Source organism: Danio rerio, chromosome 17, assembly GCF_052040795.2.
Source record: "Danio rerio strain M-AB ecotype USA chromosome 17, GRCz13ab, whole genome shotgun sequence".
Lineage (NCBI taxonomy): Eukaryota > Metazoa > Chordata > Actinopteri > Cypriniformes > Danionidae > Danio > Danio rerio.
In genome coordinates, this window is record NC_141037.1 from 16,060,080 (window position 1) to 16,085,000 (window position 24,921).

General features: G+C 34.3%; 2 protein-coding genes across 5 annotated transcripts in view; one reads left to right on the forward strand and one right to left on the reverse strand.

The window, feature by feature from the left end:
• The window catches only part of nid2a (nidogen 2a (osteonidogen)), an 80,039-nt gene extending 67,542 nt beyond the window's left edge, over positions 1-12,497 (reverse strand). For all 4 annotated transcript variants that reach the window (XM_087290196.1, XM_087290194.1, XM_087290195.1 and 1 more), the window contains exons 1-2: positions 12,245-12,497; positions 8,483-8,785 (exon numbers count right to left, since the gene is read on the reverse strand). In XM_087290196.1, the coding sequence (XP_087146322.1) occupies positions 8,483-8,785; positions 12,245-12,487 (546 nt within the window). In that variant the 5' untranslated portion in view covers positions 12,488-12,497. The remainder of the gene's footprint in view (positions 1-8,482; positions 8,786-12,244) is intronic.
• A 10,141-nt stretch (positions 12,498-22,638) lies between these two features.
• ptger2a (prostaglandin E receptor 2a (subtype EP2)) lies at positions 22,639-24,920 on the forward strand. The gene is given in 1 exon segment (NM_200635.1): positions 22,639-24,920. A coding segment is annotated over 1 exon segment (846 nt). The 5' UTR covers positions 22,639-22,858; the 3' UTR covers positions 23,705-24,920.
• The last annotated feature ends 1 nt before the right edge of the window (position 24,921 follows it).

The following is a 24,921-nucleotide window of genomic DNA, read 5'->3' on the forward strand; positions in this document are numbered from 1 at the left end:
TAGTGATTAGACTGAACAGTTCATTATACAAAGCTAAACTTCCGATAGTATGTATACGGACTAATAGAGAATACAAAGCTTGCTTTTATGAAATAAATTTTGTCCTGGATGTTGATTGGTCAACAGTGTCATGTTCGCATGTGTCGCAGACAAGTGTGATAAATTACATTTATTTTATGCTTTGGTTGTTTCTCTAAATTTGACCAATTAGATGAGGCCTTACTACAGTATTTTTATCCCCACCATCCCAGTAGCTGCCGTTCTGCTATTGGCTGGAGTGACCCAAAAGTAAACCTAGAGCTAAAAAATAAATATAGCAAGTGGCAAGAGAAGAGAGGAAAATGACAACAGCCATTTAGAGTCAGAATATCTGCTGAGGCTTTCACATTACTCATAGTGTTTTAAAGACTAAGGCCCTATCATATACCCGGCGCAAGGCATAACGCAAATGTTGTTTGCTAGTTTCAGCTTGGCGCAAGAGTCATTTTGACATTTTGCGCCACGCTGTTTAAACAGCAAATGCATTTGCGTTTATATGTGCGCCCATAGGCGTTCTGGTCTAAAAAAGGAGGCGTGTTGAGGCGCATTGCTGGCGCGTTGCTATTTTGAGAAACTAAAATAGACTGTTCAATAGACCAGATCAAAGCTGGTCTAAAGTCCAGCTCATTCTTAAACAGCCTTCCATGTACTAACACAGACTATATTTGGAATATTTGGAGATAATTTGAGTTTTCCTCCTGTTGAAAAGCGTCATAAGAACAATGTTTAGTGGCTCAATGTATTACAACAGTGTTTTTAAAAGTCTAAACACTTTATTGATATAGTAAACAACCAAGCACATGTTGTCAGAATGAGTCACAGGTAATAAGGTATTAAATGCATCTTCCAAAAAAGTGTGTCTAAGCAAAATACTAGCAGGCGTCTGTAGCTCCGCTTACGCTTCGCCTCTTTGCCCTTGTTTGATATCCCGCAATTAGTGCGATGACGTACTTACAAAATGGTGCCGTTGGCTGCACCTACTTGTAGCTTCTTTTTTTATTTGTTTATTATTTTTTTATAAAAAAAAAAAATCTGCAGATTTTTAGCCCATCATTAATTCTGTTTATTTACTTGAGTAAATGTGTAAATCTGAACTTATTTAGTTTTTATTCAGTAATTTATTACTTTTTATTTCATATATTAAGGTTTTAGTTATGATACTCCGCTGGATACTCCCAAAATAATTCCACAGAAATCCGCAGATTTTTACCAAAATTCTCCGCAGAAACAGCAAAAAACGTCCGCAGATTCCGTCTGGCCCTGCCTATGGGTGACATCACGGATACTACGTCCATATCTTTTACAGTTTATAGTTTGAATTTGAAAAAAACACTGAAAAACGCTGACGATAAGCACAAACAAAAAGTCCCGGTGTGTACGAGCCTGTACACTGATAATTCTGGGTAAAAAATATCTGAATAGTGAGACGTAACCTAAGAACTCCATAAGTTATAGTTGAGGTGTAAACTCAAAATTTTAAAAAAAAGTCAAGAATTTTGAGATGTAAACTCAGAAATGCCTTTAAAAATGTCATAATGAAGATGTAAACTCAATATAGTAAGAAAAAAGTAAGCAATTATTTGTGTTATTTGTGTGAAGTGAACACAATCATCTAAATAAAGAACTTTTAAATGAAAACTGAAAAAATAGGCAGAGTCCAACATGCATAGAGCCCATCAACAGGACCTCTGCTGTGAGACAGACAGACATCTGGATGAGGCACAAGACCAGATAAAGTGGTTGAAATCCCAAAGGAAAACAAGATCTCATCCAGAGATTTCCACCATTCAGACCCCCTGGGCTTCAACAAACTCTCAGAGACAAAGCGGAAACATAGTAAATCAACTCGAGGATGTGCTTTCTTCAAAACTGCCCTTTGGCCTACAGCTCTTCTATTGCAATCAAGTCAAATTCAGAAAGCAAACATTGCTTAAGATAGTAAACAGCACTTAAAGCGTGCAACTTTGAGTCAGGAAAGATGACTGCTGTTTGACTTTCCACCCAGTAACCCTGAACGGGCCAAACAGCAGGAGGCCAAAAGCATTGAGCCAACTATCACCATTATTAAGCATCTAAATGTGGAATATCTATTGTTATGACAGAAAAAATACCATACTAAAAGTGTGTATATTCTTTTGTGGCTTTTATCTTTGACTGTGATGATCTTGAAGAAAGAGATTCTAATTTCAATGTCGTGACTGGTGTTATGACTAACTAACATTCAATTTTTAAACAAAAGTAAGCATAAATGTCCTTAAAGGGATAGTTCACCCTAAAAGGAAACAAAATATGTCATTATTTACTCAAGTGGTTCCAAACCTTTTGACTATTGATACAATTGATATCACTGAACATTCTTCAAAATATCTTCTTTTGTGTTCAACAGAAAACAAAACTCTAAACCAAATGTTTAAAGGAAGTAATGGTTCGGGAACCACATTAAGATAAATGGTGAATAAATGTAATTTTTTGGATTAATTATACCCCAAATCTTCTGTCATCTGGGGCGGCACGGTGGAGCAGTAGTTAGCACTGTCACCTCACGGCAAAAAGGTGGCTGGTTCAAGTCCCGGCTGGGTCAGTTAGCATTTCTGTGTGGAGTTTGCATGTTCTCCCAGTGTTTGCGTAGGTTTCCTCCAGGTGCTCCGGTTCCCCCCACAGTCCAAAGGCATACGCTATAGGTAAATTGAATAAACTAAGCTGGTCATAGTGTATGTGTGTGAATATATGGATGTTTCTCAGTACTGGGTTGCAGCTGGAAGGGCATCCACTGTGTAAAACATATGCTGGAATAGTCGGCGGTTCATTCCGCTCTGGCGACCACTGATGAATAAAGGGACTAAGCCAAAGGAAAATGAATAAATGAATATTCTGTCATCATTAATTTTACTTTAAATATTGTTGTGATCACCAGCGGTGTTTTCTCTGCTGGAGATTACTTCCGCTATTTCTACAACTCCCAGAACTCTTTGCGCCCATCAACTCCTGCAACAGCTGACAATAATCTGGACATTTACACACAGACACAGCTGTAGCACATGATGGACTGATTAGGACTATATATATATACCTCATGCCTCAACCTGCTGGTGGCGACCTGCAGCAAACAGATCTGTGTAGGTGTGCAGCACGAATACAACCTGCCTCTCAAATGGGATAATATTTACATTAGTTTATTTGCTATAAATATACTTTAGTTTTGTTTGATACATTTAAAAAGAGTGTTTTCTTTGAGCAGATCAAATTAAAGGTACATTAAACATATCTGACTGCTTGTTTTAAAGGATAAAATTGTATAACAAATGATATATAAATACAAATATATTTACAAATTATACATCTTAATACAAGAATTGTTGTGCTGTGAAGTAAAAAATAAAATTGCATATGGAAAGCATCGTCAATACACCGAGATATGGAATTGAACGGAATCAATAGCGTGATAATTGGAACCGAACCGAACTGTGAGCGTAGGTTAACACCCCTTATAATATACATTACCAACACAGACAATATTTCAAATTATATTAAAATATATTATTATAATATTAAAATATTTAAAATGTCAACAAAAGTTACTTTTTTAAACTTTTCAAGTTTAAAATTTGTTATTAGAAAAATCTCGCTCCCATGATGCAATTTACAAGCATAAATAAACAGGTACAAAACTAAAATTAAAAACATGAATCAAAAAATATGGAAAACTGCCAATATTTGGATTGATTTTTACAGTATAGTATAAACAGATTTCTACACTGAATCTACAATAACTTGTATATTCTTTTCACTCCTAAGTGTAAAATATATCTTCACTGAATCTATAGCTGAATCTTTATTCTAACCCCGCTGACCACATTTTTTTACATTTTGATATTTACTCTGAGGACACACACATGATCAGGGCCTTATGCAACAAACAAATGAAGAAATGCAGTTTCCGGGACAGATGAATAACAAATGATAATACTTTATGATCGGTGCAGCTGTTTCTGCTCAGCAATCTACACGAGAGAGCCAAATATGCCCCAGAGGCTTAAACTACATTAATACCCATTAGAATACAACAAAAACACATTCAGTTCCTCTCAGCTGAAATCCCTCCACATACAGTACACAGCAGGCCCTTGACCAACAACTGTAGGCCTCTGTAACACTAATGAATGAAAGTTAACTCAGTATTCTCGTTTGTAAAAATATGGGTGTTTATAATGAGACTACTCCTCTATTAACAAAAATAAACATTATTACTAATTTGGTAATATTTAAGACTTAAAAGGGACCTATTACACAAAAGATCACCTTTATTAGGGGTTTAAACACAGTTGTGTGGCAATAGCCAGCTTCTAATGGTAAATACGAGTGAATTTTATTTTTTATAACCACACTTGACTGTTGTCTGTAGAAACATTTGATCGACATTCTCCCTTTGTACATGTCATCAGAGGGGGATTGAAAAACTGTACAAAAGCCCATCACTCTTAACTGGGTGCTCAGCCAAAACGCAAAAAGTGCAAATTATATATTCAAAAAGGCTGCGACACCAAAGCTCCAAAACTGCAAATTTAATGAATTAAAAAGGCTGACACAAAGTGTGTAACGTTTTGAGCTTACGACTCTTTATCAGACAGTGTTCATCACAATGAGGTGCTTCTTTTTGTACACTTCCGGATCACAATCTCGTATTATCTCACAATAACAAAAAAACAAAAAAGATGTGTAAAAGTTGACGTTTTATACATGAAGATACATTCTAAACAATTCTCACATTTAAAGTTACCATGTGGTATAGTGTTTAAAAATGCAGAGCTGATTTTAGATCAGCTCTTACCAACATATTTCGGATATTAGATGTTCTTTTGTGGACTAAACGGAGCTTTGGTGTTGCCGCCTTTTTGAATATAGGAGTAATACCATTAGTGAGGATCTCTCCCTTATTAGCATATGATGTTTGAATCTGCCACTATGCTGACACATAGGCATTTGTAGCTCCGTCCTCCTTAAAAAGAACACAATCTAATTTGAATTTAAAGCAACAGTCACCAAAAGGGCACAATTAGGATCAACGCCTAAAAGGGGCATTATTCACATTCTGGGTACACATTCTGGGGACACAAAAGACTTATAATAAATATGAAAAAAAGGGGTAACCTATGTGCCCTTTGAAGTTTCTAAAGGTAAATATGTATTGACCCTGAATGCTTTAAATATGTTAACTAAGCATCAGTTTATTTTTACAAATATATTTTAGAAAAACTCTTGATTTACAAGCAGACGTTGTCTAAACAAAAGGAATTAGTTAATTAAGAAAAAATCAAATAAACATCAAGGAAAACCAATGCTTAATGCATCAATTAAAATGCAACTGTCCATATACAGTAACTGTGTATAATTGAGATAATTGAAAGGAATTCATCTTGGCAAAAATCGTAATTAAATTGATTTTAATGAATAATTATTAAGTAATATATTCTTCATTATATTGTAAAGACTTTATTATATTAACCCATTCTTATAAAAAATAAATGTTAAAGTGTGATTTTTCTGACGATTTTTGTTTGCTTTTCTCGATCTATGCTTAATATCCACTGCTAAGTTTGGCTTTAAACGCAAAAAAAAAAAAAAGGAAAACATAATAGAAACTGCCATAAAGTGTGAAATGATTGAAAACACTCCACTGCAATCAAGCCCCGGAGAAACAGTGTGGCTTTAATCATCTAAAAACCTTCCCACGCATTTCTGTGGTATGTGAGGTGTTGAGAAAATGCAATCACTGCGGTGACAGGGACAATTAGGACTGATTCTATCCCACCAATTGTTCCCATGAATTGCAGGTAAAATGAAAGGCTCAGGGACAGATTAGCAGGTAAATGGGAGATTTTATGTGTAGACACCCTGCAGGCCTGAGATTAGGACAAGACCACTGATGACCAGATTTGATAACCTCGGCCTAAGAAGGAGCTTTGGTAAAGCCAGGCCATTTTAGTGCCACTCAGGCTCTGTTTACACTTGGTATTAAGAACATTTTGGTAGATTAAATCACAAATAGACAAAAAAGAAACTCAAGAAACACAATCCTGTTTACAACTATAGTGTTTTAAAGGGATAGTTCACTCAAAAATTGTAACAAAAAAGATGTTGAAAAAAATGTTGGAAACAAGCAACCATTGACTTCAATATTATTTTTTTGTTGTTACTACGAGTGTCAAGTTTAGAACCACTTCAGTTTAAGTAAATAATGATGACTAATAATGATAATAATGATACTCTAGGAATGGTCAAATAATACAAGCTTAAAAACACGCATCTCCAATTTACACCTGTATTTAGCATCATCCACATTTGGTTGGATCAAAGAAAATGCATCTGCCAGGTGTAAAATCTACAGCCACTCAGACTCTCTTAAAACCTGGTATAAAATGCATTTTGGTTGGTTGCATTAGGGTTGCACAGTTGACTGCTACTATGGTAGCATCGCGATACTATGGCTCCAAAATACTGGCGGTGCCACTGTAGTTTGTAAACGTTAGTATCATCATTAATGGTTTATCTAGAAAATATTGCATGTGGAAAAGTCACAGAAATGCTCACACGTTTGTGCAATAATGTACCATTTTATTTTAATATTCTGTGGAGCCCTTTAAGGTTTCAAAACTGTGTAAAATTTGCTCCTTTTATAGTAGCCTATTGCACGTTTCACGATTCAGTTCGAACGCACATCTGAATCGGTTAATTTCTGTTTCTGTCAATATGATTTAGTAGCTAACAACCACGACAATCTCTTAAAAAGACTCACAAAGTTAGATTTTGAATTACTTTGAATTGTTACCTGAGAAGACAAAAAAAAAAAAAAAAACAACAGATGAAAAACCCAAAATAGCAACAGGAAATACTGAAACAATTTTGACCACCTCATATAGCCTAATTGTGTTGGAAAAAAATGCTCTTTCGTATTTAATTCGGTATAATTTGTATCTTTTTTTTATGTTTTCTTTTTTGGTCAGTTATCTACAAAATAAACAAAAAGAATGAATAAATTCTAGGTGAAGTGGGGTACAAATAATACTTTTTGGCCTCAAGGGAATTATGAATTACATTCAAGTAGGCCTATTATAACATAAAATATAGTATTTCTGACAATGTTCTTCATAATTTAGTCTCTATTTCAAAAACTATTTAGTCTCCCCTTTACTTCCTAATCTGCTATTGCCTCTCTGGATATACCACTAACTGTATTCAAAAAAAATAAAATAATAAAAATTACTTATGCTTTTCTCCTTAGACTTTACAGACCTGAAACTTGCCTATAGCACTCATTCATTGTTGCTCTTATAGTTGTGTAAATTGCTTCCTTGTCATCTTTTTTCAGTCGCTTTGGATAAAAGCGTCTGCTAAATGACTAAATGTAAATGTAAATAATTTGAGTTATGAATTACAGTATCGCAATACTACTTGGTATCGTGATACTTCAGATGGTATAGTATCGTAAGATTAATTAATAATATTGAGTCAACCCTAGACTGCATCACAAATTGATGAGGAAGACATTATAATTTATAAGTGTTTTAATCATTCTCTTTTGTACACTTTCCTGATTGCTTTGAAGGGAGGCTCTATGAATGGTTTTGGGATTTTTCCAGATATTTCAATCCAATATTGTGAAATAAGCTTGAGCAATATTCATACATCCAAAAAAGCAGACAATGCAAAGGATATGGAGAGCAGCCAATTTTGTTTCTACTCTATTACCTACAAAAATGTGGGTTTGTATACAAATCAGGAATGGTCTCAGAACCTTTTGGCATGTACACCAACCTTATGAATTCATACAAGATTGGCTTCAGACATGTTTGGTCAGTAGACAGAGAGTTGGTGGGTTTTTGAGGCTGAATGTATTCGAAAGTGTTAACACTCAAATGCATTTTCAGCTACCTTCAGCAAATGGGAACAAGCTCTAAACATTTCGGCCCCCATTAACATCTGTATTTATCACCGCACACTTGTGATTGGTTTTACAAAAAACATCTTAAAGGCATAGTTCACTCAAAACTTGAAAATTCTTCTTCCAAACCTGTTTGAGATTATTTTGTCTGTTGAATCATTCATTCATTCATTCATTTTCCTTCAGCTTAGTCCCTGATTCCTGGTTGGAATGAACCGCCAGCTACTCTGACATATGTTTTACACAGCAGATGCCCTTCCAGTTACAACCCAGAACTGGGAATCTGTTTAATCAAAAGAAGATATTTTGAAGAAAGCTGCAAACCTATAACTATTGTCTTCCACAGTATTTGTTTTTCCCTACTATGGCCCTACTATGCAGCTTTCTTCACAATATCTTCTTTTGTGTTAAGCAGACTTGTGTTAAAGTGTGTAAATTTAAATATTTGGGTGAACTATCCCTTTAACAACAGGTGTAAACAAGACCTCAAAGCTGTTTTCTTACCCGATGGGATGGGCTAGAGCTGCGCGCGACCTCTTCATAAGCTGACACATTCTCCCAGGTGGCGATAAAGGCGTGGGTAGGGCTGAACGTGGCATCTGGAAAGCCTCTTTTGACATCCGCTTCTGCACGCTTCAGCACGGTGGGAGACTCCGTCTGCCGGTAGTAGATGGATCCTTTTCCTTTGCTGGTGTCAATGTCGGCCAGAAAGGGGGCGATGACGGGGAAGTCGGTGGGAAAGCCGTCGTCCACATACTGCTTCTCCATGGGAAGATCCTGAGTTGAGATGATTCCATTGGTGGTCACCTGCAATGACAGTCAAAACAAAAATATAAGCGTCTGTAATATAAATAGTTTTCTGGCATCATGTTTTAAACAATTTGTGCGGTTTATTCATAAACTAATTTCGAGAGGATCACAAGCTTATAATCAACACGGCTGGCTCCTTATTAGCTTTATAGCATTATAAATAACCTGAGTTTTTCACTCCAGTTATCTTCCTCTTGAAGCTCCCCCCCCTTTCCACCCCTACATCCTCCCCCTTTTTTCTGATCGGGCGACACGGTGGCTCAGTGGCTAGCACTGTTGCCTCACAGCAAGAACACCGCCGGTCCAACCTATCGGGCCGGTTGGTGTTTCTGTGCAGAGTTTACGTGCTCTCCCCGTGTTCGCGTGGGTTTCCCCCGAGTTACCCGGTATCCTCCCACCGTCCAAAAACATAAACCATAACCAATCGACTAAAACAAATTATTACCCAATACAACCTTAGTTTACACTTTCTACGGTGACAAGCAGAGAAGTTCTCGAGACCTACCTGACCTCGAACTCCCCTCTCGCCCTTCTAACAGGAGGGAACCCCGGGCTCGAGGATATTACGAGCTCAGGGCTCTCTCCCGGGACAGCATGCCAAATATGATTTATTGATCATCAGCTAAGTGTGAACTCTTGAATTAAAAGTAAAATCAGATTGGTCTAATCACTTTGGATAAATCTGAATTCAAACGCCAACTAAATTTTAAAATGAAAAAAGTTTTTACAAATGAAGAGTTTCACAAAAAGCAATAAAAGAAATATTTACAGTGCTCAGCATATTTGAGTACACCCCATTTTGAAAATGAATATTGTTATCTATTTCTCAGTGAATATGGGTAATATATATTGGTGCATTTGAACAAAACAGAATTATTAAATAGATATATTTATTAAAATAATATTCTAGTCACAGAACATCTTTAGAAATGGAACGATAATACAAATAAATTCATGAAAAATATTACTAAAATAATTACAACCTACAATATTTCATCAAAATTGTATTTATTATTTGTTTCTCTTGATATTTGCTATTTTTGAAAATGTTATTTAATATTTTTCCCTAACATATAAATTTGGGCTACTAATTTTTTAACCATTATTTTAAGTTGTTTTGTTAGATTAGCTCCAGATTTGGCTTCAGTACTGACTAAACTAATGTACTGTATGCACAAAAATAATATTTTATACCTTCCTAGAGAAAATATTAATTTAAATGAAAAATTTGTGAGGGGTGTACTCATAAATGCTGAGCCCTGTATATTACACATACAATTCGAAAGTATTTTTACAGTCCTATTTATTTCTCCAGATGGACGTGCTCGTCTTAAAATTCAATGTTATAGAAACAACTATGGAAAAATAGAAACCTCTAAAAATTCTCAGTTTCTCTAAATTTACTACACTGTAAAACCAAATAAGTTAAGGTAACTAAAACTGATTGCAACACACCATTTAGGGTCAAAAACTAATCCTAATGAGTACTGTGAACTTAATCCATTTGAGTAAATGAAGCAGTTCGAGCACAGAAAACCCAATAAGTCAAGGTAACTCAAACCGTTTGAGGAAACTGATTGCAGCAAACGATTTGAGTAAAAAAAAAAAAACTAATCCATATAAGTACTGTGAACTTACTCCATTTAAGCTGAAGTAATGAGGTATTTAAATAATTCATTACCTTCAACACTGAGTTCAAAACTCTTTTCAAATGAGTAGAATTAATTCAGTCAATTCTGAGTTAACGACCCTCATTACATTTGATAAAGATGACTGTTGGATTTTACAGGGTATGAATGGGTTAGTGTAAAATACCAGTTTAATAATAATAATAATAATAATAATAATAATAATAATAATAATAATAATAATAATTCCTTTTTCTCCAGAAAATGAGAACTGTTTTTTTATTTTTTTATTTGTTGGACTGAAAGTCAGAGTTACTCCACCTAATTGATTTCTTAACTCTTTTTAAATTTTACCATGATTTACATGAGTAAAACAGAGTAAAAAGTCATGCTGTGTAAAATAGTTTTTATACCATGAAATCTTGTTAATGGATCAAAAGATGGATCCTCCACATTCTCCTTATCACCATCTTTGGTTTCTAACTTTTATTGATATTGTGTATCTGGAAATGTCCACTGCTTACATCCATGGTGCAAGTGAGGACACCATCAGACTTTGGGTACAAACTTTGGAAAAACTTAAAGGTTTACTAATTTGAATCAAGAAGACATCAAAAAGCAAAATCTTTTGGTTCCAGGCCCCATATTTTTATTATTTTTTCCCCACTCTTTATTATTTTATTTATTATTATTTTTTCTTCATAGTAAGTGTTTAAGGTTCCCTGTTTGGGCTTCTAAAAACTTTTTTTCATTGTCAAGGACCTCTTTCAGCACGCTTTTGGATTTTTTTAATCTATTTGTCTATTAATATTCTTTTATTTGTTTATTTTTAACTTAATTTTACCCTTATTTAACCTTAAATACATTTGGTTTATTTGGTTAAAAACATTTGGTTTATTGCTTTTTTTGGTTTGGAAATTTGTTTTATGTGTAAGTAGGTGTGTGTGTGTGTGTGTGTATATATATGTATATGTTTGTATTTATAATTTTTATTTGTTTAGTATGTCTTTGTTCTTCAGTTTTTCTTTTTTATTGTCACTATTGGTGTAAGCATTATTATTGACATTATTATTTAACAACCTATATATCGGTTTTTACATGTACATCTATGCACACTGCTATGTGTTGATAATCTATGGCATGTTTTTTTCTTTGTCCACATAATTATTTAAAATAAAAGAAAAATTTGATGGAAACAATCATTTGATGACACAACTAAAGATAACAGAGCAGCTCTAAACATTCATTAATTGTCATTCTATAGTGTTAAGTCACTTTATTCTTTACCACTTATCCATCAAAACACTACATTTAACCCATTTTATCCAATACAGTATGATCACTAATACTTTTAATAACTACAAATGAGAATAAGTGCATTATTTCACACACAATGTAATATTTAACTTGAATAAAAGCCACTTAACTCGCATTTTCTGATTTATATTTACATAAATCACATTTGTAAATGTAATTTTTTGTTGTTAACACCTCATCTTTGACCTACCATAATAACATATGCTGTATTTTATGTCCACTACCCTTACTGCAATTACATTTGCTGTTTGTTCAAACTATGCATTAAAAATGAGCTGAGACAACACAATTCTTGAGTTTTTTGGGAAACAACTCAATTGTTTTATGTTCAGTCCACTTAAATTTGTAAAAACTAATAAGTTAACTGAATTCTTTCATGTTATCTCAACACAAATCGATTGTCTTCAATACTTGTGTACTTGTGTTAGCTATACATTATATCTCCACATAACATATACCAACAATTCTTCAGACAACATCAAAACCACTGTAAGTCGCTTAATGTACTCACGTATAAATTAGTGAAGGGCGCCTCATAGAAGTGCATGGGTTTGCTGAGCGTGATCACTTTGGAGGTCTCATCGTCTCCCTCTTGCAGAGTCACATCGCCGTAAAACATCCCGTACGGATAGATGTCATGCCTGTCAATCCCTGCGACATGATGAAATGCCCATGAAAGCTGTAAAAAGAGCAGCGCTATTTTGTCCCGGGTCATTTTTGGCGAGCAGCTGGTACACATGCAGCTCGTGAGCATGCGGGACTCTGGCTTTGAATGAGTTTATTGCTCTTCATGAAGTGTGAGCGCTTGAAATGGGAGGAGCGGTGGGAGGTCACGCGGGATACGATTATGCATCTCATTAACTTTACAAAAAAGCGAGGAGACTTTGACGGGAGAAAGTTCTTCGTTTATTCAGTGGAGAAATTCATTAGAAATTATAGTTTTATTGTGTAATTAACCTATATAGAAATTTCAGAATGATGCAAATACCTCCGTGTGCTGACTGAAATACATAACGTACATACATGCATATGTGTGCGTTATACTAATATTTGCTGTATAACGTGTGACGCATAATAGAAGGTTGTAACTGACAAGAAAAATAATTTATGACAATATATTGCTCTTATACACATTTAAAATAAAAACTAAATACGTTTTGTACAATTTGTAACATGTCAATTAATAACATGTATATCCTTAATCATTAATACAACATAATACAATATATATATATATATATATATATATATATATATATATATATATATATATATATATATATATATATATATATATATATATATACACTACTTGACAAAAGTCTTGTCGCCTATCCAAGTTTTAGGAACAACAAATAATAACCTGACTTCTAGTTGATCATTTGGTATCAGAAGTGGCTTGTATGAAAGGGAAATGTCTCTAGATTACGCTTATTTTACCAAAATAAAATATGATCATGTCTTGATTTTTAATGGTTTAATTAGGACAGCAAGGTCTGAACTTGCATAGACAAAAGTCTTGTCACTTACATTAAATAATGTACCGTATAGAATATAAAGTCATGGTGCAGTAAAGGAAAAGAATGAATATTGTGTATGACTCCCATGAGCTTGGACGACTGCATCCATACATCTCTGCAATGACTCAAATAACTAATTAATAAAGTCATCTGGAATGGCAAAGAAAGCACTCTTGCAGGACTCCCAGAGTTCATCAACATTCTTTGGATTCATCTTCAATGTCTCCTCCTTCATCTTACCCCAAACATGCTTAATAATGTTCATGTCTGGTGACTGGGCTGGCAAAGCATTGACCTTGACCTTCTTTGCTTTCAGGAACTTTAATGTGGAGGCTGAAATATGAGGAGCAGCGCTATCCAGCTGAAGAATTTACCCTCTTCTGTGGTTTGTAATGTAATGGGCAGCACGATTGTCTTGATACCACAGACTGTTGATGTTGCATCTACTCTGCAGATCTCCCACACGCCCCCATACTGAATGGAACTCCAAACTATGATTTTTCCTTCACCAAAGTAGACTGATTTCTGAAAGAATCTTGGTCTTCTGCAGTATTCGTGATGATTGAGATGCAGTTAACAGACGATTCATCTGAAAAATCTACCTTCTGCCACTTTTCCAAATGATCATCTTGAAGTCAAGTTATTATTTGTTGCTCTTACAACTGGGATCAATGACAAGACTTTTGTCAGGTAGTGTATACTACTACTAATTACCTAAATTGAAATTCAGTAGTCTTGTTAATATTACAAAACATTACTACATCAGTAATAGCATACTATGTTTGCTTTTAAATAATAGTACAATTCAGTTTAAATATAAGTAAATGCTAAATAGATTATCATGTGTAATTTACTGTATCAGCAAGGAAGTTGTCTCATTACAAAAGACATGTTAATAAATATCAATCAATCAATCAATCAATCAATCAATCTATCTATCTATCTATCTATCTATCTATCTATCTATCTATCTATCTATCTATCTATCTATCTATCTATCTATCCAGTGGCGCAAAAAGGGGGTATGCAGTATATGCGGCGCATAGGGGCGCCACACATGGGGGGGGGCGCCATTGTGCCAAAACTATTTTTAAAATTACCCTTATTAAAAGTTTTAAATAATAAAAATAAATAAATATGTTTTGTTAAAAAAAATTATTTTGCATTTTATAAAAATATAACATTGTTATTGTTTAATTCAAAATCATTTAACACAATAACATGCAGTCACACAGCCGAAAGTGTTCATGTAGATGTAACTGTTTAGATTTGTTTTTATTTTTATCAAAATAAACTGTCAAATCATACATAATGTCAAAAGTTATAAGGTTAATCTGAAAATTTGTCTTCATTTATTATTAATTAATTAATTTAATTATTAGTTTGCCAAAATAAGTGGGATCACACAAAATTTGAACCCGCATATCCCTCAGTAAATGTGTAGTTGCGCCCCTGTATCTATCTATCTAGGCCTATACATTGTCTTGTAAATATTGCTCTTTTTTGCGCATATTGCATTGCATGGGATACATTTTTGGTTACGTGTAATAACAGTAAAGTAAAAACCTTTCATATTTTCGTGTATTTGTTGAGCGTGCAGCTTGAATACCAGATCGCTATTTGTCTTGCTTGCTGGTTGCGCCGTCTAGCGGTTCCTATTGGAATAGTAAAAGTTGTTGGAATCTGTGGTAAAAACATAAAGCAATATGAGAATCGTTTGCAGGACTATGACACAAATAATGACATTAAGAACAAGATAATCTACTTTTAAAAACATACGTATGGTTTATTTGGAAGTTAAAATTAAAAGTGGTGAATTAAATGTTGCTTCTTCAAATATTGTCTTTTTAAATATTAAAATATAAATTTCTGGTCGGCTAAATTAATTAATTGATCTAAGACAAAAAAAAAAAGTCCATTACATGTAATGTGTCTTGTTTGATTTTATTGTTTTTTTCTATAATCATGATTTAAAAATGTCATTCCGTGTAACATAAGTTTAATAATTAACACTTAGAAAAAGTTTGTTGTTTCATTATAACATGAATATTATCTTTTACATTTTAATATGTAATTATTAATATTATGCACATTTTTATATTAGTTGACATGGTGGTTCAGTGGTTAGCACAAGAAGGTTGCTGGTTCGAGCCTTGGCTAGGTCAGTTAGCATTTCTGTGTGGAGTTTGCATGTTCTCCCCTTGTTCACGTGGGTTTCATCCAGGTTCTCCGGTTTCCCCCACAGTCCAAAGACATGCGCTATAGGTGAATTAAATAAGCTAAATTGGCTGTGTGTGTGAATGCAAGAGTGTATGGGTGTTTCCCAGTATTGGGTTGCGGCTGGAAGGGCATCCGCTGCGTAAAACATGCTGGATAAGTTGGTGGTTCATTTCGCTGTGGTGACCCTGATTAATAAAGAGACTAAGCCCAAAAGAAAATGAATGAAGGAATAAATTTTGCACATTAGCTTTTATTTCAACATTTTCCTTTCACAAAAGTTGTTTAATTACATATTTACTATGTATTTAAATATTAAAAATTTTCTTTTGTAAATTTAACTTTTTGCTTTCGCCAAATTAGGTTAGATTAGATTCAAGTCATTGTCATTACACAGATAGACATATTATTGTTCAAGGCAACAAAATGCAGTTTAGGTCTAACCAGAAGGGCAATAGCAGCAAGTGCATGATACAGGTATAAGATATATAAGTGCACTTATAGCAAACCTTGGGTAATATTTACAGATGGATATACAAAGAACCTAAAATACAGTAGGTTGTACACTGAAAAAATATTTCTGCAAAATTCTTGCCCACAAATTATTTGTGTCGAATTTACACAAACAAATTAAATGTATTAATGTTCAACTTCATTTGTTTGTTTAAATTCAGCCCAAATAAATAATTTACAACCACTTAACGTAAAAAAAGAGTAAATCCAAGGAATCATCTTTGAATATTTGTTTTTAATGTATTAACTATAATCAGAGATTTATAAATAGATGAACATAATGTACAGGTTTTCTATTAATAATCAGGAATATGCAAATAGACATAAACATAATATACAGGTTGTTATTTACTATAATCAGGAATTACAAATAGATATGTACATATGCTTAACATAAATTTATAAATGTATATTTCGTCATTAAACTCTCTAATCTAATTCTTCAATAAGCACACACTTGTTTAATTACTAGCCAAAGCCGTTTTTTGTCCACATGGTGAAAGTACTCCAGGGTGAAAGACTTGTTAAAAAGCCTATTTAAATGTATTGTTTTAGACATGCACTGGCAAACTGATGTTAGAGCACACTGCATTTACCTTATTTATTTAGGCTAAAATTGCATAATTTACAGATGTACTAATATGATGAGTTTATTCCAGCATTATGCTCTTATTTGTTTCCTAAAAAGAAATGTTCTTTATTGATTGTTTGTAGGCTATATTTATATTGAACAGAACAGTTTGTGATGTGTTCACATGTATAATAGGTTGTTACATTTCATTCATTTTTCTTCGGCTTAGCCTCTTTTTTTAATCAGGGGTCGCCACAGCGGAATGAACTTATCCAGCATATGTTTTACACAGGTGCACTCTTGTGTTATTTGCACTTTAATCACATTTGAGGTCGTTTGTTTTAATAGACACAGTACTATTCAATTGTTTGAGGTCTGTAAAGTTTACATTTTACATTTACATTTAGTCATTTAGCAGACGCTTTTATCCAAAGCGACTTACAAATGAGGACAAGGAAGCAACTTACACAACTATAAGAGCAACAATGAATAAGTGCTATAGGCAAGTTTCAGGTCTGTTTGAAAACAGACTGAAAAACAATGTTGTGCAATAATATTACAATAAAATTTTGAGTTTCCAGTTTAAAATCTTACAATTTACTTTTGTAAAAATGATGTCAAATTTAGTTATTTAAGCTGCATTTACAGGCCTGTAGCCAGGGGGGCTTCGGGTGGCTCGAAAGATCCAGAATTTGTTCCATACATCAGCTTATTTGTCCTATTTTGAATGTTAACATTATAAATTGTAAAAAAAAAATAATAACCCATCGAAGGAAGGTTTATGAGCAAGCAGAATCATATGTTGGCTGTTTCTTCGATGGGAGTTCAGCTAATTAGTTTTGGCCAATTCAAATTATAATTTTTTATGTGTCCATGCAAGAAAACACACAATCTGACATAAGTGAAGGGAAGTCAAAAAGGTGTGAAGCACCAAAAGTGGCCCATATTAAAGTTAATTTAATTACTAATTAGGCTGTTGTTATCCATGAATTTCCTAATTTAAAAGAGACTAAAAATACCGTAAAGCTCTACATTATTATTATTATCATATATATTATATATTTTTTACATTTACATTTACATTTAGTCATTTAGCAGACGCTTTTATCCAAAGCGACTTACAAATGAGGACAAGGAAGCAATTTACACAACTATAAGAGCAACAATGAATAAGTGCTATAGGCAAGTTTCAGGTCTGTAAAGTCTAAGAAGGAAAGTATTAGTAGTATTAGTATTTTTTTTTTTTTTTTTTTTGGGTACAGTTAGTGTGATATTCAGAGAGGCAATTGCAGATTAGGAAGTGAAGTGGAGACTAAAGGCCAATTCTGACTGAGGACAGTTGAATGTGCTGGCAAGTTTGTGGTTTTATAATAAACAATAGGCTACAAGGTTTAATTTAAAACTTTAACAGATTCCTATTTTTTCATATTTCTTTATTCTAAATCTTTAGGAAATGTTTTAGGTACAAAAAATATGTGCTTATGGCGACCATCTGACAAGCTAATCTAGCTAAAAAATGTGCATAACAAATTTAACTTTGAAATTTTTCAACCTCATAATCAAATATAAATTGAGGCAAACTGCAAAAAGCTCCGCATTTGAAGAAAAAAAGAACCACCCTTTCACCAGGCTGGCTACGGGCCTGATTTACACCAATGTTCAGTGTCACATGATCCTTCAGAAATACAGTATATTAAACTCAAATTTCCTTTGAGTCTTTGCTTTAATAACATTACAAATCTTCTTACTTGATCAATATATTTATCCATATTTTTTTATCAGTCGCTTTGGTACATTTCTCAGATCAGAATTGAAAATCTCAAAATACCTGTTCAATCCTTACATCAATGTGTCACATGTGCACATAAGGAAAGCAGTTTCTCCTTTCTTTGAACAAGTTGCAAATGCTTATGTTGCGTACATCCATGCAAATTACTATGTGCAATTCTCTGCTGTTTCCTACATTATCAGTTGCTTATGTCATGTTGATTTTGGTCTTTGTTGAGTACTCTTACCTCCACAACATTTCACCGTTTGTTCATGGCATGAGTCTTGCAAAATGACTGAACAAGTTGTCATAATATTTTGTCACAATGCATTTTTCCATACATTTCTATTAGACTTTATTTCTAAATCTGTCTAGAATCGGTAAATTTCTCCTGGGTGAATCTTAACTTTTTCTATTAAGGTGCATCTGAAAGGAGATTGTCCTATGTTCACAATTGTTTAGTTTTTTTATTTGTGTTATGCAGTGCTGTTTTTTCCTTTTTGTATCCCAATGACATGATCTGTCAACAAATTACAATAGAAACGGCAAAAAACATTAACCTTTTTTTACATAAGAACAGTTCTCCAGAGCGAACTGTTATATTGACAACATGACCAAGTAATTTGACTGTCTTATTCACACACTGACACAGGGGCTTATAATTATGATGGCACTGACACGTTCATTGACACAGAAATGTAGTTTTGAGAGGTGAACAAGGATTTTGAGCAAGACACTGACTTTTGCAGGTAATCCATAGTGTTTTGCAATTTGTACACATTGTAAAAACTGTAAAAGATCGTTGAGTGCCATTTTAATTTACTTTATAGACTATAGAGGGCGCAAGATGAACACAAATGAACACCAGCTCTTGTAAGGGATATAGTTTAATTGGTTTCTAATCTTTAAACCTGTGAAGTGAGCTACGATTAGCAAATAAAGGCCTTTGTTATGATTCCTTTATGGCTCAATTATTTATTAGACGACATGTGTCTTTTGTCTGCATAACACAACTGTAATCTGATCTAATCTGATCTCTTTCAGTGGATCCAAACGTTTCAAGTCATGTTTGTTTGGTCTGCAAACATGAGCCGAATTCCAGCAATTTATGCTGTAGGCTAACACATGTATTGAATTTACACACGCTTGTTTACGTTAGATAGCCTAATATGCTGGCTCTGCAAATGCAATCATTGACAGTGTCAGTCTAACTCACTTCAGTGGAAATAGAAAAAAAAATCAATAAACAAAACACATAATAGTACAGTAACTGAACTTTTTTTTAGTAACATTCCCATGCAGCTTTTTGGGATGTTACTGTAACATTTTTACAAACATCATGGGAAAGTCTCTTCTGGATGCTCTCTAAATTAAATGTGCAAGTGGTAGCATTTAAATATTTTGTTAGACAAATATTTAAACATTTCATTAATTCATTTTCTTTTCAACTTAGTCTCTTTATTAATCAGGGGTCGCCACAGTAGAATGAACCGCCGACTTATCCAACATATGTTTTACGCAGAGGATGCCCTTCCAGCCGCAACCCATCACTGGGAAACACCCATACACTTTCATTCACACACATAGACTGTGGACAATTTAGCCTACCCAATTCACCTGAAACTGGAGCACCCGGAGGAAACAAATGCCAACATGGGGAGAAAGTGCAAACTCCACACAGAAATGCCAACTGACCCAGCCGAGGCTCGAACCACCAACCTTCTTGCTGTGAGGCGACAGTGCTACTCACTGTGCCACCACGTCACCCCTTAAACATTCCAGAAAAGTTTAATCAATGTATATCAATGTAATGTTTTTGGCTAATCTGTTTGAAAACTTTTTGGTAAGACTTTATTTTGATGGTCCCCATTGCACATTTTGTTGACTAAATGTTTGATTGCAACTACATGACAATTACTTCTTAAACTGTCTGCTTAATATCTGCTGATACTGCTCCTTCAACAGACATTTAACTGACTATAAGAAACTTTGCAAGTACATGTCAACTTACACTAACCCTAACCCCAACCTAACAGTCTACTTATAATCTATCTATCTATCTATCTATCTATCTATCTATCTATCTGTCTGTCTGTCTGTCTGTCTGTCTGTCTGTCTGTCTGTCTGTCTGTCTGTCTATCTATCTATCTATCCATCTATCTATCTATCTATCTATCTATCTATCTATCTATCTATCTATCTATCTATCTATCTATCTATCTATCTATCTATCTATCTATCTATCTATCAGCACAAACAAACCTATTAATATATATGCATGCTTTTCCATTCTGCTATACCATCTTAAACACTCATTGTGCAGAAAGGACCAGGAAACCCTTAAATAAAAGAGTACAAAAATCCCCTATGGCAACAGTTCAACGCGCAGCAACATGTTTGAGCTTAGATCCACACAGCCCAACCTTAAAAACATCTCTCAGCACTCACAAATGACTGTATAAGAGAGAGAAAGCTGGTATATTATGTGAAACTAAAGAAGAGAGCTAGAGCAGTAAAAAAAAATATTACTGCTAGACAACTGAGCTTTTTTCTGGGCAGTATTTTTGGGTTTACATTCGTAAGGATTTAAATAAGTAGACTAATAATTTAAACTATTCAGATCAAATATGTTTATTTGGTCATTTGTTTAATCTTTTGTAGACCTCATAATAATTAATGCATTAAATAATGTAAGAAAAATATGAAAATTATTATTTATTAATTATAATTAAATATTTTTTTTAAATTCAAAGACTTCTTTGGTGGTATTTTTACAATTTTATTTAGATTTTCTTCCATTTTAATTTTAGTTGAAGGGCATCTATGATGAAATGTATCTTTTGGGAGCTGTTTGGAAAAACACTGTGTATAGTGTGTCCACAGTCATATTGGGGTGATATTAAGACAATAAGTCTCTTTCTTTTTAATTTCTTTACGTTAAAATAGGATCCAAATCCCTCCCATTTTGAGGTCCAACGCAACATGATGTAGGAGTGCAGTTTCCCTGCCCCGAATTGATTGACAGACGCGTATTAACATGTCTCCGTTGTAACTTGTATAATCATATCAACAAGACAGGATGGGGATAACCAGGAATAAAAGATCTGTTAAAAGATCTGATGTTAACAAGAGTTTTACAAGTTTAACACGTTTTTAAAAAAGTGCATGTTTGTAATCATTTACAGCTATTTTACCGTCCTTACTTTTTAAACACAGCCGAATGTCAGTACAATTATAAAAGACGATGCTTCAATCGCGGTTTCAGGACGTTAAATCTTATTAATTTTGTACTTTGACATAACGAATATCCATACAGCAGTGTATATTAATGTGTATCCTGTCACATTTGCCGTGCAAAAACAGTGCAAATTTAAATGTGTGTATCTGTGTGTGTCCGTAAGCTTTGTAACGAAAATTTGTCACTTATCATGGCAGAAAGGCTTGAATTAACTTCACAACAAATACATCAAATAATCATTGCAAAAGTTCTTACTTTAGTATTTCTCACAAACGTTACGTGAGATCTGCTTCCTTCATATCTGTCACTGTGCTGTTTATCTGACGCAGCCGAGGCGGAGATTGAGGCACACTCTGACAGGCACGTGGGAACAGTGGGCCCCTAGTTTTAAACTACTATTAAAGGCACAGGCCACAAAAACAGCTACATTGTCATCAAAGCAGAAAATCCAATATTCTGAAAGGTATAATAAATAATCTGATGGGTGTTTTGAGCTGAAACTTTACAGACACATTCTAGAGACACAAAACACTTATCTTAAATCCTCAATCTTGGAAAAGGGGTGTAATAGGTGCCCTTTAATGTTTTTAAAATGTATTAGTCTTTCTTTTTGTTTTCAAATTATGTCTGTTATTTTTATATTACTTTTATTTCCATTTTTTTTTGTGGTATATTTCCTCATGCTGCATGATTTCCATTTTAAATGCTAATCTTAATCTGTGGCAAAAAAAAAGCAAAAATATTTTCCCTAAAAAAAATTTAGCCACCTAAATCACAAGTAACCCTTAAGAGGCCATTTAATCTGATTACCATAGTATGCAACTATAACAGCCACAGTAGTAGTAGAACTCACACCGTAGGGCTCTTTGGGACCCCAAACAGTCAGAAAGCAAATTCTCTACGCTTTTAAGGAAGCTCAAATTTCTCAACTCTGTGTCTGGATCAGCATATGTGTGTGTGTGACTGTGTGTGTGGGAGTGTGTTGAAGGTGGGGTCAAGACAATGACGTTGTTTCACCAACCAACAGCTCATTCAGCAGAGGAACTCATGGCTCATAGTGCATTCTCCACCGCCTCTCTGCATGGAGAGCATGGGGCAGACAAAGAGGCAAGTCTGCGGGACTCTAGAGGCTTTCAAAAGCACACCACATGCAGCTTGAAAATGAACCACCTTTGAGAGTTTCAAAAATTTGCATCAGGAAGAAAATGATCTGAATAAAGTTTTGCATGCTCTCAAACATGCCAACATCTTAAAGAGAAACATCCAAGTAGGTGTTTTGATAAAATCCAACTGCAGGAATGGGCACTGAAAATGGGACCTGTATTGACAGTGTGAATGTGGAGCAGAATGGGGGTCCAGCCATCAGTGCTTTGATGTTCGCAGCTGGAGCGATCGGGAACGTGCTTGCGCTGGTTCTCCTGGAGTTTCGGAGGAGGAAAGAAAAGAACCGGCAGCGGCAGTCTCTTTTCCATTTGTTGGTGACCACTTTGGTTATTACGGATCTAACGGGAACCTGTCTGACCAGTCCTGTGGTTCAAACGGCGTATTTGACCAACACCACATTGGTTGGGATGAGCAAGACTCATGCGGTGTGTGAGTATTTTGGATTTGCCATGACTTTCTTAAGTTTGGCCACACTTTCTATCCTCCTGGCGATGGCACTGGAAAGATGCATCTCCATCGGGTATCCGTATCACTACGGGAGGCACATCACCAAACGCTGCGGATACATCACCATCCCTTGTATTTATCTAGCCTGCTTTCTGTTCTGCCTGATGCCGTTTGCAGGGTTTGGGAAATATGTGCAATACTGTCCCGGGACCTGGTGTTTCATTGCCATGAATTCGGAGGAGATCGAAGACCGAGCGTATGCCAATGTTTACGCCACGGTGATGCTGTTTATTATGATCATTATAGTGGTGTGCAACTGTTTTGTGGTTTATCATCTGGTGCTGATGTACCGGAGGCGCAAGATGAACCGGGGTTCAGTGCAGACCAGGAGCAAAAGGAACAGGAGGTACTTCTCGTGGGCAGAGGAGGTGGAACATCTCATTCTTCTGGTCTTCATGACTGTCATCTTCGTCATTTGTTTCCTGCCGTTAATAGTAAGATTTATTGTATGTGATTGTAATGAAAGAAAATAACTACAGTTGAAGTCTGAATTATTAGCCCTCCTGAATTATTTGTCCCCTGTATATTTTTCCCCCAATTTCTGTTTAACAGAGAGCAGATTTTTTCAACACATTTCTAAACGTAATAGTTTTAATAATTAATTTCAAATAACCGATTTCTTTTATCTTTGCCATGATGACAGTAAATAATATTTTACAAATTATTTTTCAAGACACTAGTATTCAGCTTAAAGGGCAATTTAAAGGCTTAACTAGGTTAATTAGGAAAGATATTAAGTAATTAAGCAAGATATTGTATAATAAGGGTTTGTTCTGAAGAGATAATTAGAAAAAAATATATAGCTTAAGAGGGTTAATAATATTGACCATAAAATGGTTTTTAAAAAGCTTAAAACTGCTTTTATTCTAGCCAAAATGAAGCAAATAAGACTTTTTCCAGAAGAATTAATATAGGAAATACTGTGACAATTTGCTTGCTCTGGTAAATCACAGGAGGGCTAATCTTTTTGACTTCAACTATAATTTGTCATTTTCTAAATGTTACCAATTAATTTATTTACACATTTGCAGATTAATTCATATGCAAAATTTCCCTTAGGCATTAATAAAGTATTTTGTAAAGGCAGAAAATATCATATTTGACCAGGGTTATTTCTTTAATATTGAGCAGCTATTGTGGGCTTTATTAGCAGTTTAAATAGTTTTATCTTAATCATTTAAATTTGTTGTTAAAGTAATAAACTACACTATAATTATTTATTGTGAAGTTTTTATTATCCAAATATACTTTCAACTCATTTTCATACTGTAAAAAATATCTGTTAATTAGCAGTTTCTGTGTTTTGTGGCTCACATAGTGTTTTCTGTTTATGCATTATGGGAGTTTTATCTCTGCTCCGTCACTTTTGATGTTGAAAAAAAGTCAACACTGCAGATTAAGAAAGTGACTTTTAGAGACATTTTAGTAGTTTGAGGCAATACTTGTTTAAGAAATAGTATAGAAAGGAATAGGTCTGTAAAATTACAGAAACAATACAGGTAGTTTGTTACCAGGTTTTTGTACTGTATTATACAACACAAGCCCAGACAATATATCACTTTACACTGTTAAAAATGCCAACAAGAGTCACTTTTCAAACTTTTCAACATTGAAAGCTTTTGGGGGAAAGATTAAAATCTCATAATGCAATTCAAAAGCATAAATAATTGAAAAACATGAATCAACAAAT